At 44.1% G+C, this 17,591-nt stretch overlaps 1 protein-coding gene across 1 annotated transcript in view; it reads right to left on the bottom strand.

Moving 5' to 3' along the window:
• Window positions 1-3,203: 3,203 nt before the first annotated feature.
• Window positions 3,204-17,591, bottom strand: part of COMMD1 (copper metabolism domain containing 1) — a 95,804-nt gene continuing 81,416 nt past the window's right edge. The window contains exon 3 of the mRNA XM_063115864.1: window positions 3,204-4,415. Within this exon, the coding sequence (XP_062971934.1) occupies window positions 4,308-4,415 (108 nt within the window). The 3' untranslated portion in view covers window positions 3,204-4,307. The remainder of the gene's footprint in view (window positions 4,416-17,591) is intronic.

The following is a 17,591-nucleotide window of genomic DNA, read 5'->3' as shown; positions in this document are numbered from 1 at the left end:
TCATATGTGTGATGCACAGAGACCACGAAGAAGAAGTAAATTAGTACAGGGGCGTACTGTTGCCCAACCTCATCAAAACAATGAGGGTCATCTTGGGATAGAGAAAACCCAAGGAACTCATTGACCCAGCGTGTGGTACATGTGCAAAGGACAGACTCCATGCTGAGAAGTATTTGGAAAGAAATAATGAATAAAGCTGCCAGTATCATCACACCCTCAGAGCAGGGGTGGGGAACCACTGTCCAGCAGCCCTTCCTTCCCCAGCTCCGCCCTTCCTTCCCTAGCTCCACCCTTCCTCTTTCCTGTTGCACGTCAAGCAAGCTGTCAGAGGCAGGGACAGAGAAATTGCTCTGTTCCTGCTCAGGCAGCTCAATTGGCTTCCTTGATGTGCAGGGGGAAACAAGGCATCTCTTTCTTCCTACCCATTACAGATCACTCTGTTCTGCCTCCTGCAGCATAATTCCACCCCCACCCCGCTCCTGTCAAGTGGGTACAGGCTTCAAGCTAAGGTTTCTAACTTGAACCGTAGAATGGTGTCCTGAATTGCACTTTCATTCCAGCATTTCAGTGCTCAAGGGAGATATTGCACTAGTTTATTTGTTGTTGTTGTTGTTGTTGTTGTTGTTGTTGTTGTTGTCTTCTCTTCTTTGAAAAGTGGTGTGTGAGCTGGACTGGTATTCATACTTGAAACTTAGAACTGTGCATTGAAAATATTTAGGAAATTTTATTCTAATCTCTCAATGCTCAACAGAGTTTTCATATTAAAAACGAACGAACATACACACAGAACACCAAAATCATGAGTTAAATCAAAGGCTTCACAACTGCTCTTTCTCTCTCTAAAGATAAGAAGCACAGACTTACAGGAATCTTTACTTCACACGTCCTTCAGGAAATCACCCTGTCATTCTTTCCTAAGCAAACCTCTGGCAAGCCATTTCATTTATTTTTAGGAATGTGTAAAATGCTACTTTCTGACATCTGCCTCTAGTTTGTTTCTTTTCCCATTTCCATTTACGCCACATTGTTCCAACCAGTGTGTTCATTCAAGTAAAAATGTTTTACGTAATTGAGGTTATTTAAATTGAGTCACAGGGCCAGCAGTATGTGCTTGCCAGGCTATAAAAGAATAAGAGTGGAAATGACTCCTCGTGCTTCTGAGACTCTGGGCATTGTGCAGTCTATCCTAAAAGAAAAGAAAAAGCACCCAAATTCTGCCCGAAGGAAACCCAAATGCTGCAGACAGTTTAAACTAGGCAAATCAAGCCAAACTGCATGATTTCTTATTTTGCATAATTTATTCTGCTACTTATGGGGAAGAGAAAGGAGCTCATAGAATCATAGAATAGTAGAGTTGGAAGGGGCCTACAAGGCCATCGAGTCCGATCCCCTGCTCAATGCAGGAATCCACCCTACAGCATACTTGACAGATGGTTGTCCAGCTGCCTCTTGAAGGCCTCTAGTCACGTGGACTTCTCCAGGGCCAGTGGAGACCCCCCGGACTAAGGCAGCAGCAACCGATCGCCCCGGAGAAGCCGGCAATCGCACATGGAGCTGGCAATCATACGGAGGAGCCGGTAATGGTGGCACCCACCCCTTGCACTCCCCCAGCTCCTGGGCCCCGGCAAGCACAGCCCTCCCAGGCACCGGACACTGGGAGTTGTAGGCCGTATGGGGGGCGGGTACAGTCCTACTTCATAGCACATGCCAGCTGCCATTTTGAATATGCAAGCCAAGGAGCGTCCCTATTGTGACTTGCATATTCAAAATGGCAGATAACTGGCAGAAAACTTACTCATCTCTTTAGTTTTTTGGAATTTCACCAAGAGTAGGCAACCTAGTGCCCTCCAGAGGTTTTGCACAATCCCTTACCACTAGCCATTCTGTGTAAGGCTAATAACAGGTTGCCTACACCTGGGCCACACATTGGCTCGTCATGCTTAGAGTTATGCCATTGAACTCAACAGGACTTAAGTTAGTCCTGTGCTACTTGTCACACTGATTTCAATCAGTCTATTCTAAGCATGACTAAGTCGGGATCGAACCGATAGTTTAGATTGCGTGTGGGCAACCTGTAGGCCACATGCGGCCTTCGGAGGCCTTCTGTGTGGCCCATGCAGGTACACACAATGTTGCCCTCCCCACTGAATTCCCCCCTGCCACCATTCTGCTGCCTCCCACCAAACGGTCACCTCCCAGTCTATTTGGCAGGTGGTGGAGAATGCACCTCTTTTGGGAGGCCACTGCAGAGGAAAGTCTTCCCCTGCGCACTGTCCCCACCGTCATAATCACGCTCCCAGCACCCTGACAAAAGATGATAATTTACATTCAATGTTTCTCTCTGCAATCTCGTTGGCAGAATTTCCTCCTCAGAATTTAGTCTGCGCAGGAGACATCACTTTCCAAACGCAATCATCAAGGTACCTTTACAAACCTTGAATTTGCATGAGAAGACAATGAGAGACTTATTAATCAAGGCACCACAGTACTATAGGTTGCCATTGACATCCCTCTAGAGCAGGAGTAGGGAACCTGTGTCCTTCCAACTCCCATCAGCCACTGCATGACCAATGGTCAGGGATGATGGAAGTTGTAGTCTGGCAACATCTGGAGGGTCACAGATCTCTCAACCCTGTTCTAGAGGCACTTTAATATACTTTTAATCTAGCAGAGGAATTCACAAAACTAAAACAAATGGGAACCATTGATGCAAACCCTGCCTTGCTTCTGAGAATGAACAATACAGACCATGGTGGCAGAAATATGGACCAATCAGTGAGTTTAAGGATACTATGGTCCTAGTGCTGCTCTTTCTACATGCAGTGAGCAGGGCACAGAGTAGCTCCCCCAGAGCTCTGCTCAAACCCTCCCCTGTGCCGGATGGGTCACTGCCATCCCAATTGTCCTCCAAACTGGCCAGCCATTCCAAGCCAAGCAAAACCATCCCATGTCTCCCAGAGAATGACATGCAAGTGATTCTCAGGATAAGCAGGAATGGAGCCACACAGAGGGATGGGAGCGCCCTGCAAAGGTGAAACAGAACAATTGGCATGCTCAAAAAATTAGTTAAAATGTTTAAGGATGTCCTACTCAAGGAGTGGGAAGAAAAGACCCAATAATTAAAAAAAAAAAACCCTACAACAACAGCACAGGATCAAATCCATATGTAAAAGGCAGGCAACAGGACTGCAATCACTGAGAAGTTCTGGAGTTCATATGCATGTTGCTTTAATATTTTGCCCATACACTGTACATTTGCAATGAGCTCTGAAGTGTACAACAATGCATTGCTCTAGAGATGAAACAGTTCATGCTGAAAACTCTTTCTGAAATTCGTTTTCCTTCCCATCTGAAAGCTCTCTAGGCTTCATAAGAATTATTTCCAGCATGGGATTTTGCATCACCAAACGTTATGCTTGAAGAAGTCAAACGTCACTTAGGTGTTTTTTCTGGTGATTGGTTCTTAGAGTTTGATGAGTTTCCAGTTGTGAACTGTTACATGCTGGTGAATTCACAGATGAATTTGTTTAGAATATGAAGGGAAATAAAAAATATTGATAGGAATTTATTACAGGGCTCTGGGCCAACAGACACACAGCAGCCAGTGCTGAAACTCACTAGGTAGAGGAGTGTCTCACCTCTCTACTGTGCATAGAATGGAACAACGGCCCTACGTGTGGGATTCTGTATGTGCAATGGTGTGATTTGCACAATTCTTCTCCTTCAAATGGGGAAGGGAATTTGAGAGACGGTGTAAATTCAGCCAGTGTGCACATATGGAGGACTCTTTAGAGTGCCTACGTCACAGGATTCATTCTGTGTGTGGTGGCTTGAACCTGTTCTTTCAGCATGCAAGCTGAGGGAAAATGTCTGCACCAGACTTCTTGCCTTTGATTACTCTCCACTCCAATCTGTAGAACTTTTTTCAGTTCTTTGCTTTTTTACATTCTTCCTTCTTTGAGCCAAGGGTACTCTCTTTTTCTTGGTCTCAACTGCTCTAGAAAAAGAAGCAGCAAATAACAGAAATCTGCCTCCACCCCCCACCCCACCCTGGTTGTTGCATGGCTATACACTTAGATGTTTCCTATTATAGAGCCCAAATATTCTGTTTGGTTTTAATGGGCACAGAATTAGCTGTGCAAGTTTCTACAGCATGCATTCCTGAGTTTTTGTCTGCTTTATTCCAATTTTTACACAACGGAAGGAATGTCTACGATATTGTTGCAACAAGTGTGATGTTCGATAGAGTTAATAGGTGTTACTGAAGTCAATCTTATTGTGAGTCAGACACTGTTTTAACTCAAATGCTACGATGCTTGGGTCAGAGAGGCAATGCTGTCTTCAATCTCCGAAAGCTTCTTCAGCATTTGATTCAATTTGATCTCATCGAACTCCACAGTCAAAAATTCCGATTCCTGGAACAAAGAAGTAAGGAGGATGTTACATTAAGAACCCCTTTTGCTAACAACAACAACAACAACGGAGAACAATGCCTGTTTAGGTGACAACCACACTGGGCTGGTCCCAAACTAATATTTTTCCTTCACAGGAATGTTTTGGAATAATATCTGTGAAAAAGTACAAGTAGAAAACAATATGTTGGAAGAAGAAAAAAGCACATTAACCTTGATTTCAAAGGGAAAGCCATATTGGTGAATTGCAGCCCACCTCCCATTGGGAAAAAAGTACTGTGGGACCTCAAAGAGAAACAACTTTGTTACAACATAAACTTTCAGGGGCTTATCACAGAGAGGAACTGGTACAGAATCATCAAAGTTACAGCATGTTGTTTCTCCCCTAATTAGTCTATTTAATATACGGTCTGAGAAAGCTTCTTGAATATTTTACAAGGCAACGTTTACATAAAGCGTTTGCTCTGGTTTTTAAAATTTCCTACATTCAGGGAGACTTGTCCTCATCAATTCGTCTGCTTCTCTCTCTTTTGTGTCCCCTCCACGATGGATGGTTTGGGGATGCCTGCCTGCCATTAAGTTCTTAGCATTGGAAATGAGGGATAGAGCCAAGGAGATCCAGGTTCTAGTCTCCTCTCAGCTGTGATGCTCAATGGGTGACTTTGGGCCAGGCACTGGCTCTCAGCCTAACCTGCTACTTGTGATTATATAATGGCGAGAAGGAGGACCATGTGAGATGCCTTGGGTTCCTTGCAAGCAGAAAAATGGTGGGTTATAAATGTTTAATTTTTTTTAAAAAAAGGTCCTAAATATTTTATACTTGTGTACCTGTATATTTGCCATAAACCCCTTGTGTGTTGTAGAGGATTCTGGGTAATGTTCTAGCATGCACACTCAGTTATATGGGGTACTGGCTCCATGTTTACCCCATAAACTGATGTTATATCCAAGAATAGATTCTATCACCCCCTTGTGGATGCACATTGTGGGGAATGGCAGTGACAGAGAAGCAACCTTTCAGAGAACCTTGCCCACCATTGTTCATCTTTTCATTTAGGAATCCCTAATAAACTTCTGAGGAACTCCATGATTCCCTTGAACACAGTTTGGATAACATTACACCATAACAGTCAAAACCCAAACCAGAAATCTGGCAAACTAGTTACAACATCAGGTTCTGAATGCTAGGCCAGGTGAAGCAACAGCACGGCCAATCAGGAGTTCTCATTATGAAGAAGACGTGGCACGTCCCTCAACACTGAGAGGGAGGCAGCAAATGAGAGCAAAACATTTTACTTGCCAAATCTACCTCTGATATTTACAAATACCTTGTGTCATAGTTACAGAACTCTTGGATGTAGGCAGAAATCTACTTTACATATATCACTGGGAACTAAAACGTACTGAACTTAGTTCTGGAAGCAACCTGCTTGTATACCAGGAAAGAAACAGTAAGTGAAAGTTCTAGTGAAGGATTTACCGACTTCCAAGTCCAAACCACAATTGTGCCTCAAGGGATTTAAAAAACCAACCAACCACAGAGCCAATCTTGCCTGAGAACAATGTGTAGGCAGCAGCAAAACACCCACAAAGCCACAGTTGCCCATACAAGGCAGGTTTTGTTTAACACAGTTTTTTGAAACAACAAACAGGCTCAACATCATACATACCTTTCTTACATTAACATTCATATTTAAAGAGAGAGAGAGAGAGGGTTAAAAAAAATAGTGTGGTGTGAGGAGTTATTGTATCGGGGACACTGAGGCTGGGCAACCCGATACATAATCCCAAGTGACCTTTGTTCTTCCAGGATACATATAAGGCTGGCTCACACAAAATGGCCTCAGCATAGTAATCATGGTTTCTGAAGGTGCAAATGATGTAATTCGCCCTAGGCCTCTCCCCCTTCCGCTCATGCTCTACTATTTTTATTGTGGTATATTTAATGCTAAAACTACGCAAAATGTAGCAACTTCGGCTGATACGCCAGCTGCGCCCCTTCCTAGAGTTGGAAGACCTAAAGACAGTAGTGCATGCGCTGGTAACTTCGAGACTCGACTTCTGCAATGTGCTCTACATAGGGCTACCTTTGTGCCTAGTCCGGAGACTTCAACTAGTTCAAAATAGGGCAGCCAGGTTGGTCACCGGGAGACCTAGGGGGTGACCATATTACACCAACTTTAAAATCACTTCACTGGGTGCCAATTAGTTTCCGGGCGAAGTATAAAGTGTTGGTTATTACCTTTAAAGTCCTACATGGTTTGGGTCCGGGTTACCTGCGGGATCGCCTTCTCCCGTACAATCAGCCCCACACACTCAGGTCTTCTGGGAAGAATTTACTCCAATCAGTGAAAACTAGACTAACAACCATTACCCAGAGGACCCTCTCTTCTACCACTCCCAGACTGTAGAATAGCCTGCCAGGAGAGATTTGCCAAATTAATAGTCTCTCTGAATTTAAAAAAGCTATAAAGCCTGACCTCTTCCGGCAGGCCTACCCAGTCGAATTTAAAAATGTCTGGCTGTTATTTTAATAATGTATTAGTTTTATATGTTTTACATCATTTTTATATTTGATGTTGTTCCCCACCTCGATCCAGAGGGAGAGGCGGGTAAGAAATAAATTTATTATTATTATTGTTATTACCGACAGTCCCTCCTGCAGTGTCCATGGTGACACCACCAATCATGAAGCATGTCCCATTATCCTTGTTGGACCTCTAGTGGCCACAGGGTAAATAAGATACAGACCCCAAACTCTCATGTGATCTGCTGAGTCCCAAGATGGCTGAGGGTGGTGGGAGGGAAACCTCCACCTGCCAATATTTATAAAGACACAGAGAAAAGCTTTTGTTGAACAGAATCAGGGATGGAGAGCAATGAATATGGTTGCCAGCCTTTGTGTTCTAGTAGAGCTCCTGTGCTTTTGAAAGCTGCAGGATAGGCAGCAGAGCGACAGCTGCAACATCCCGCTTTACTACATTCCTGGGCTACGGATGCGTCAACTGTTTGCAAATTGCCAGCCAGTTTGCAAAAGGTCTAGGAGCCCTGCTTGAATATACAAATGGCAATGTCACAGAAGAACAGCTGGATCCAGGCTGGTTACTGCTGCTGCTGGTTGTGCAGACAGGAGGCCCATACGTGCACAATGCTATCCTCCCAGGCCATACGCCATCGTCTGAGAAATGGGTTTGATGCACTGCTGTTGAGGTGCTGCAGAGTAAAGAGGCATCCAATGCTCTGTGGTTGCTGTGTAGGCAACGTGGAAGGAGGGAGCAGCGTTCTTCTGGTTTGCCACTGGTTCATGGGAGTGTTTTATGTTACGCTGGGCTAGCACTTAGGTTAAGATCTGGGGGAGTTTAGGAAATTGACTAAGGCTTGCTGCTTTTCCAGACACTGTCCAAGTCTGACCTCTATGCCAGCTGTCACAACCTTAGTGCTGCAATAGCAAATATCCCCAATAACTATCCCCAAGCCAGTGCAAGAGATTTGGATAATATTCTACACATCTTATTTATTCAACTTATTTATTTATTTATTTATTGCATCTTTATACCACCCAATAGCCGAAGCTCTCTGGGTGGTTCACAAAAATTAAAACTATTCAAAGTATAAAACAACAGTCTAAAAACATGATATCAAATACAATATAAAAGCACAACCAGGATAAAATCAGCAGCAGTGCAGAAATACAAATTTAAAATACTCGTGGCCCTCCAGATGTTTTGGCCTTCATCTTCCATCAACTGTCATCATTGGTTATGCTGGCTAAGGACTGATGGGAGTTGTGGGCCAAAACATCTGGGAGGCCCACTTCTGTTTATAAATGGAGCCAGCATCAATGGAGTATTATTGCTTTGCACTTTTAGAATCACAAACAGATATATTACAGCAGGGATTTTGAATGAGGTACCGCTCTGTTGCATGTGAGACTTAAAACGTAATTTAGCCTTATTTCTAGTTTCTGGACAGTTATGCCAATCATTATGTCATGGTGAACATTATTAAAAAGAGATAAGTAAGATGTCTAAACGATAGACCCGTTCAAGTCATTCTCAGCAGTCTGTTCAATATTTTAAGAAATGGGGGTGAACGTACAGACAACAGACTGATATGATAAAAGACACTGAACAAGAATCAGAAGGACGACCCTTAGCGGAGGAAGAGAGTAATCTTGAAGACCTGCCTCTGCCTTAGATCGCTTCTTTCAAAGCAGGCAGCTACCTCCAGCGATGTCTGCAAAAAAATCTATCATGTGAACAAAAGGGATGGTAACAATGTTTTATATTTGGCTAGTTCAAATATTTATTTTAAAAATGTATATCCCACTTCAGAGCTCAAAAGGTTGTCAAAGTGGCTTTAAAAATATCTCTGCAATAAAGTCACATCTAAATGACAATTTCACTAGTGGATGGGGAGAGGTGTACAAAGTTATGAAGGATTTTTATTATTTATTTATTTATTTATTTATTACATTTCTATACCGCCCAATAGCCGGAGCTCTCTGGGTGGTTCACAAAAATTTAAAACATTCAAAGTATAAAACAACAGTATAAAACCATAATATAAAATACAATATAAAAGCTCAACCAGATAAAAACAGCAGCAATGCAAAATTACAAATTTAAAACACCAAGTTCAAATTTATTTATAGACTCTTAAAATGCTGGGAGAATAAAAAGGTCTTCACCTGGCGTCTAAAAGCATATAATGTAGGTGCCAAGCGAGCCTCCTTAGGGAGCTCATTCCACAGCCGGGGTGCCACAGCAGAGAAGGCCCTCCTCCTGGTAGCCACCTGCCTCCCTTCCTTTGGCAGGGGCTCGCGGAGAAGGACCCCTGAGGATGACCTTAGGGTCCAGGCAGGTACATACGGGAGGAGGCATTCCTTCAGATAGCCTGGCCCCAAGCCGTTTAGGGGCAGTGAAGCTGGAAAAGGACTGGCGTGATGTGGTCTCATTGGCCAGTCCCTGTTAGTAACCGTGCTGCCCTGTTTTGTACCAGTTGAAGTTTCCGGACCGTTTTCAAAGGCAGCCCCACGTATAACACATTGCAGTAATCAAAACAAGAGGTTATCAGAGCATGGATGAGAGTAGTGAGTATTAGGAAGATGAGGTGGGACAGGGAGACACACAAGACAATTGTGCGTCTACTGCTAAGATGTTTTTTATCCGAAGTATTCCTGCAACTACACGCAGGAGGATTTTTATTTTAGAAATGTATGCTGTCAATAAAATCCTTGATCCATACTCTAGCCTCTAGGGTAGACAATGAAATGTGACAGGCTATTTTAGTCTGGCTTGTCAGTTTTGCTTTCCCAGATTGAGAAGTGCTGTCTGCTTTGGTACAGTCAAATATGTTTCTTATCAAAGCCTTCAGAATGGATCTTCATTCCCCTTGCCAAGTTTCCTAGCCTCCCACATTTTATCAGTGACATTTAACTTTACTTTGAAAGGACACAGATGCCCCTTTGCGAAAGCATATTTTAGGGACCCGTGCTTCTCTGACCCCATAACTCCAGATTACTCTCCCAAGAATTACAGGACAGGGCTGAGCTCTAGAACATACTGGTTAACAAATACAGCACGCAAAAGGTTTTTCAGGCTCCCTCTTTTCTTGTGTCTCCAACTGTTCCTCTCTAAACCTGTTCAACGTTGAAGAAATAACAAGTAACACAGTGAGTGCTGCTTTTCTAAGCATCGCTCCAAAGCCACCTGATGCAGCCTATTTTGCTCAGCCGTATTATTTATGATTTTATCTCGTTACCAGAAATGCAAAACGGTCCCAATGTGGCGCTGATGACATTCTCTGCACTGTGATGTGCCACTGACAAAAGCTGTCTCTTTCAGAGCTCTAGAATACAATGCAAGAGATCTACTTTGAGCCTGCAGTTCAGTCTGCATTTCAAAGCCAGCTTTCCCCAACCTGGTGCCCTCTAGATGTGTTGGACAATAATTCCCAGGGTCCTGGGGCTTGTGGTCCCACACATCTGGAGGGCACCAGGTTGGGGAAGGCTGTCATAGGCTCTCCCTGGGCCAGACTTGTGGCTTGTCCAGAGAGACTGGGGGAGGGTGGAAGGCACAGCAGAAAAGCACCACCAACTAGTGGTAGGTTTGCAGAGTGGCTGCTTCCACAACTGGTGCCACATTTAAAAGTCAACAGGCATGAGGGACTGTACTATGTGATCTTCTAGTGCGACTATGCCCAAAGCTGGGGCAAACCATCTTTCAGATCACACGGGCTGCCTGGGCACTGCGGCAGAGGGACACGTTGAAGGGGATTTGTCTGCATGGTATTGTAGGAATCAGTTTGACTATACTCTGCATTTGGAAAATGGGCTGTCTTGGCTTGGGAGTGAAACATCGCCCGCCCCTGTATCTGTACGCTCAAGAAACCACGTTAGTTGCTGTTTGGCCAAGGCTTTTCCCCTCTGCAGGCTTGCAAAGCCATTGCTGCTAATATCAATGGATGTCAAAAACAAATACAGAACTAAAATAAGTAAGCGTGACAGCGCACAGTGCCAAAGAAGGATCCGAGTCTTGCGTTTTCCAATTTGGTACAAAGGCCAAGCGCACAGATACGTTGACGATGAATAGCATCTTTCTGACAAGACTTCAGTTTTGCTTATCTAGTCATACCGTATAATTTGGTCCCATGGAGACAAACAAATATTGCTGACTGCTAGTGCTTCTCCTTTCACATGAAACCTCAGAAAAGGCAAACTAGTGTTTTGTGAAGTAACACAAGAATGTGACACCGTTGTTGTTGTTGTTTGCACAAGATATTTTGGGTGATCACAAAATAGAAGGTGGACAACCTCAAAGGTACTGAGATGGGGCACCAATCTAATCAGCCCAGTTGCTTTCATATGCATCTGTGAGGGGCAGTCAGGTTAGTAAGCTTGGAAAGGAACTTGCTGACTCACTAGAAGTAGGGTGACCATATGAAAAGGAGGACAGGGCTCCTGTATCTTTAACAGTTGCATAGAAAAGGGAATTTCAGCAGGTGTCATTTGTATATATGGAGAACCTGGTGAAATTTCCTCTTCATCACAACAGTTAAACGTGCAGAAGCTATACTAGAGTGACCAGATTTAAAAGAGGACAGGGCACCTGCAGCTTTAACTGTTGTGATGAAGAGGAAATTTCACCAGGTTCCCCACATATACAAATGACACCTGCTGAAGTTTCCTTTTCAATACAACTGTTAAAGATACAGGAGCCCTGTCCTCCTTTTCATATGGTCACCCTACTAGAAGGATTGGGAATGGAAACAGGTGCCTGGCTGTTAGGAAGAGCAAGAGAGACCTTGCAGCATAGACAGCAGCAAACAGACAGATACAAAAAGGAGTGGGTGTGAAAAATACTGAGCCACTTTGGCAAACAAACCCATTCATGGTTCACCCTGACCCTACAGCTACTTACCCATGGCTTCCTTCAGGATGTAGGCAATATTTCTGAACCATTGGCATTCAGCCTGGCCCCATATCCACTTACTTTGCTCTGTGAACTTTTATCCTGATCCTGCAGATACTTACCTGTATTGTCCTGGTCCTGTAACTACTTATTTCTCCAGGTCATGTCGCCTTATCCTGTGACTATTTACAGGTATATAATTTGGTAATCTAAGAAGGGGTTTTGATTCTGGAACTACAGACTAGAATAATTCTGTGAGGTAACAAGGATCAATAAAGTTTATGGCTGCTATACTGTTCTTTTCAGACAAAAGCAGGGTGCTTGTTGTGACAACATGATATCGTTGGCAGCAAAAAGGGGGGGGGAACCCACCAACTGTTCATTATGGTGTTCTTGCAAATACCAAAGCAATATTTAAAATCTCTAAACTCCTCTAAAAGAAAAGGAGTATAAGCATTGGCTATGCAAAGTATCCTTGGCTTTCCCATTATTGTTTTGGTATTACACAATCTAGGAGGGACTACAGTTTCTGTGCCATGTTAGAAGGGCAAGAGTTACCCTCCTTTCAAGCGGAGGTTTTCTTTAATTCTTCTAATGAAGAATCAATCCTATTGCAGATTAAATAGAAAGGATTGGAGGAAGTCCAAGTACAAAACGAAAGCTTTCCATTTGGTACAGAGCAGCAAATTTAATTTCACTGCTTTTATGATATTAAGTTCCAGAATTTTTTCAATCCATTATTTTATAGCCCTTAAATCAAAGGAGGATTATTTACCAGCACTCAAAGCAACTTAACCTTCTCAGGCTTAGCTCCAGCTAGTATGTGCAAAGCATTACACACAAAGAATTCGAAAGGCGCATTCCAATCAACCACAAGCAAATTCGCGGGCAATTCCGCCTGTACCGGCCACGTTGGAATGAATGGCTTCAGCACGTCTCTCATTCACTGAGATGTATTTCACAGTAACAAAAGCCACGTTGGTCCCTAAGAATGAGAAATACACAGCAAACAGGACAGCGGCATGGGGGCAGCTAGTCATTAAAAGTAATGTTTTCTTCCTCAAGTTTAGAACAAAAACAAAACTTCCGTGTAAAAGCAGACGTCGTATCAAGGAATGTTCAGGTTCTTAGGGCAAGGAAAGCAGAAGTCTGGAATAAACTATGCTAATTAGATAGGGTGACCATATGGAAAGGAGGACAGGGCTCCTGTATCTTTAACAGTTGCATAGAAAAGGGAATTTCAGCAAGTATCATTTGAATATATGGAGAACCTGGTGAAATTCCCCCTTCATCACAGCAGTTAAAGCTGCAGGAGCTGCACTAGAGTGACCAGATTTAAAAGAGGGCAGGGCTCCTGCAGCTTTAACTGTGGCGATGAAGAGGAAATTTCTGCAGGTTCTCCATATATATGAATGACACCTGCTGAAATGCCCTTTTCAATACAACTGTTAAAGATACAGGAGCCCTGTCCTCCTTTTCATACGGTCACCCTAAACGAGATTACAAGCAGGACTTTGGTTGCTTTGCCATATCAGGAAAGTGAGTGAATGTACACATGCAGACATGTGGAAATGATTCATTCAAAAATCTGGCCACATATTTTGCCATAGTCACACATCCCTTCCTTGCATCCAGACTGGATTAGCGAAGGGTGGGCTGGAACAAAGTGCAGCAGCAAGTCATTCGGCTGGGGTTGTTCTGAGCATGTCTCTCTCTCTCTCTCTCTCTCTCTCTCTCTCTCTCTCTCTCTCTCTCTCTCTCTCTCTCTATACCAACGTAATTGTTTCATGCAGGATACAATTCAAAGTGCTGGTAGTTTATTTTTTTAAAGCCAAATGGCTTAGGACCTAAAACGTCAGATCTGACCTATATGATCCTGCCAATCCATTGAGGCTAGTGAGGGAGGCCCTTCTGTGAGCCCCACCATTGTCTGGAGTGCAGTTGATAGGGATGGAGGAGAGGACACAAGGTGGGGAACTCCCTGCCCCAGGAGATCAGTCTGATCCCCTCTGTAGCTTGTTAGTTTAGGCGGCCTTTGGCCTGATCACTGGCTGAATTTCTGCTCCTGCTTGGGTCTGCTGCTTCCTTTTTGTGAATGCTTCATGGATATCTATATATCTATATCTATATCTATATAGATATAGATATAGATATAAATCATGATGCTACCAGCTTTGAACATTCTATTTGGAATGAAAAGGAGGGATAAAAGTCATGCAATAAGCAAACTGTGAGGCCTTCTTCCATTCAGATCTCTTAGAACAATGGAATCCATAATGAAATAGCCATGGCAGCATTTAGCACCACCAATAAAATTCCTGACCATCTGCTAGGGATTGCTCTTCTGACACCCTTTTATAAATGTCATGAGGGCTGTGCTTCGGTGAACTTCCTCTAGAAGCCCATTCCTTCGCCCAGCGCCATGACTTTGAAGGCTTGCTCCTAGCCAACGTCTCATGCAATGGTGGTTACACAGAGCAGGAGCCCTGAAGCTGATCTTAACTGGCAATGAGGCACAGAAGGGGAGGCATGATCACAGGCAGAAATCAGGTGGTAAAGCAGAGTAGGCAGAAGCACTATTGTATTCCATTCAGTGCTTAGAACACTTGGTGTTGCGATTTCTCCAAGCAAAATTGCATGGGTATTTTCAGAGGGGTTAATGCAGGAGTGAATTGTGTCCTGTTCAGTCTAGGAAAATTCAGACTTTGAATCTGTTTTCAAATGTTAAGAAATACATTGCAATTGTCATTCAGTGACAACATGAAATGAAAAGCTCTTCGACTGTATGAAGGGGTTTTCATGTTTGAGGGAAGTATTGTAGTGAATAAGGCTGCAATCCCTATGCATGATTACAGTGCAATTGTATGTCAACTCAGAAGTAAGCCCCATTGAATAGGACTTACTTCCAGCTAAGCGTGTACACGATAAAGCCTTACTTGAAAGTAAGTTCCACTGAACTGAATGGGACTTCCTTCTGAGTGGACGTGCCTAGGATTGAGCTGTAAGCCTCCTACGCAAACTCCAGTAGCACACAATGTTGTGCATTGCTGGCTACTGAGATCTTTTGGATGGCCTTCTCCATAGGAACCCAGTGGGACAGAGGGTGGAGCCATCAAAAGCTCCCTGTAATCAACTGGATTTTCACTTGAATTTACACTGAAGTGAAAATTGTTGTTATTTTATTTATTTATTTATTGCATTTTTATACTGCCCAATAGCCGAAGCTCCTTGGGCGGTTCACAAAAACTAAAACCATTCAAAGTATAAAACAAACAGTATAAAAACATGATATAAAATACACATTAAAAACTGATTAGAAACATACCATACATCATTAAAACATCTTTAAAACATCCTAAAAACATTCTGAAATTTCACTGGATAGGCCTGCCGGAATAGATCAGTCTTTATTGCTTTTTTAAATTCTAAAAGACTGTCAAGTTGACGAATCTCCTCCGGCAGGCCATTCCACAGTCTGGGAGCAGCAGAAGAGAAGGTCCTCTGGGTAACAGTTGTTAATCTAGTTTTTGCTAGCTGAAGCAGATTCTTCCCAGAGGACCGGAGTGTGCAGGGCGGATTGTACGGGAGAAGGTGATCCCGTAGGTAGCCTGGACCCAAACCATGTAGGGCTTTAAAGGTGATAACCAACACTAATCGGCAGCCAGTGAAGAGATTTTAAAACTGGTGTAATATGCTCACCTCTAGGTGTACCAGTGACCAGCCTGGCTGCCATATTTTGGACTAGTTTCCAAACTAGGCACAGAGGTAGCCCCATGTAGAGCACATTGCAAAAGTCGAGCTTCAAAGTTACCAGTGTGTCCACTACCGCCTTTAGTTCTTCCAACTCTAGGAAGGTGAGCAGCTGGCGTATCAGCCGAAGCTGATAGTAGGCACTCCTGGCTGTTGCATCTATCTGGGCTGTCATTTGGAGTGACAGATCCAGAAGCACCCCCAAGTTGTGAACACAGTCTTTCATCCAGGAGGTGTGTCATCCAGAACCGGTTGACACACCTCCAAACCCAGGTTGCAGCCTTTGACAGCGAGCACCTCCGTCCTGTCTGGATTCAGCTTCAGTTTGTTTTTCCTCATCCAGCCCATTACTGCCTCCAGGCATTCATTCAGAGGAGACACACTATCCTTAGCTGTCGCTGTTGTCGAAGGCATAGAGAAATATATTTGGGTGTCATCAGCATACTGATAGCACCCCGCCCCATGCCTCCGGATGATCTCTCCCAGCGGTTTCATGTAAATATTAAATAGCATTGGGGAAAGGATTTTTGTGAACCACCCAGAAATTTTTGTGAACTGCCCAGAGAGCTCCAGCTATTGGGCGGTATAGAAATGTAATAAATAAATAAATAAATAAATGGCACCTTGTGGTACGCCGCACAGCAATTCCTTTTTTGAGGAGCAACTATCCCCAAGCATCACCATCTGGAACCTGCCCGAGAGGTAGGACCAGAACCACCAAAGGACAGTGCCCCCGATTCCCAATCTCCTCAGGTGTTCCAGAAGGATACCATGGTCAATGGTATCAAAAGCTGCTGAGAGGTCCAAGAGTACCAGCAGGGACACACTCCCCCTGTCAATACTCAGGCGTAGATCATCTGCTAAGGCAACCATAGCGGTCTCAACTCCGTATCCTGCTCTAAAGCCGGTTTGAAATGGGACTAGAAAATCTGTGCCATCCAAAACTGCTCGGAGTTGGTGAGACACAGTCGAAGATGGAGGTAGCTAGAGCACCATTTAACTGTGTTGTCATGGATACCTTTCAGCTTGTGCAAACTGAAGATATGAACCAGTTACTTGGAAGTCTGAGATTCACCACTTGTTCTCCGCATCTTTGCCCATCTTGGCAATGAAAAGCAGCCAGGGGAAGGTTAACGACCTGGACATCAGAGGTAGCAAATGCTTCCTTGAGGAAAGGTGTGGTTCTGACTGTTCTTGGACTCATTGGGTTCTGGAGAAGCTCAGGGAATGGCAGTGACCAGGAGTGCCTTCTGCTAGTTCCAGCATATTTGCTCCTATGTGGAATGGCAGTCCCTGGTCTTGGTTAGCAATGCCTGCGTTATCTCCAAACCAGACTACTGCAATACATTTTACATGGCACTGTCTCTGAAGATGGCTCAGAAACTTCAGTGGGTGCAAAATGTGTCTCCCCAGATACCAATTGGGGCCAGAAAGTCTGAACACATGATACGACTTTTGTGCCAGTTGCACTGGCTATCAGTGCTTTTCCAGGCCCAATTCAAAGTGCCGGTACTAGCCTTTAAGGCCCTACATGGTTTGGGACCAGGTTACCTTTTGGACGGCATGCACCCATCAAACTCTCCTTGTAATCTAGTATCTGCATCAGAGATCCTGCTCAAGTGCCTGCTGCTGAAATGGGTTACATAGGTGAGCACACAAGACTGGGCTTTCTTGATAGTGGCCCCGCACTTGTGGAATTCTCTTGACCTCTTCAGTTCTGGTATTCAAGAAAGCCTTTAAGCGCCCAATCCTACTGCGATTCCTGTCAGCCTCTGAACTTGGAGGCTGACTGGAATTCTATGCAGAATGGGAGCGATGCAGAGATCCCACTCTGCATTTTAGCTAGATGGGCGTTTCGGCAAGTTTGACTGAGGTGTCAGGGAGGGGAAGGAAGGAAGGAAGGTGGGGTGGCCTCTGGATGTGGCCTCCCAAGTCCCCTCTTCTCCAACAGGCATGGCCCCTTTCCTCTCCCTCCAAGGTTGCCTTTGCAGGCAGCCTCATAGAGGCAGCCGGCATG

The sequence above is a fragment of the Elgaria multicarinata genome, chromosome 2, assembly GCF_023053635.1.
Source record: "Elgaria multicarinata webbii isolate HBS135686 ecotype San Diego chromosome 2, rElgMul1.1.pri, whole genome shotgun sequence".
Taxonomy (NCBI): Eukaryota; Metazoa; Chordata; class Lepidosauria; order Squamata; family Anguidae; genus Elgaria; species Elgaria multicarinata.
The sequence above is the reverse complement of the archived record's forward strand: the minus strand, read 5'-3'. Positions and strand labels throughout refer to the sequence as shown.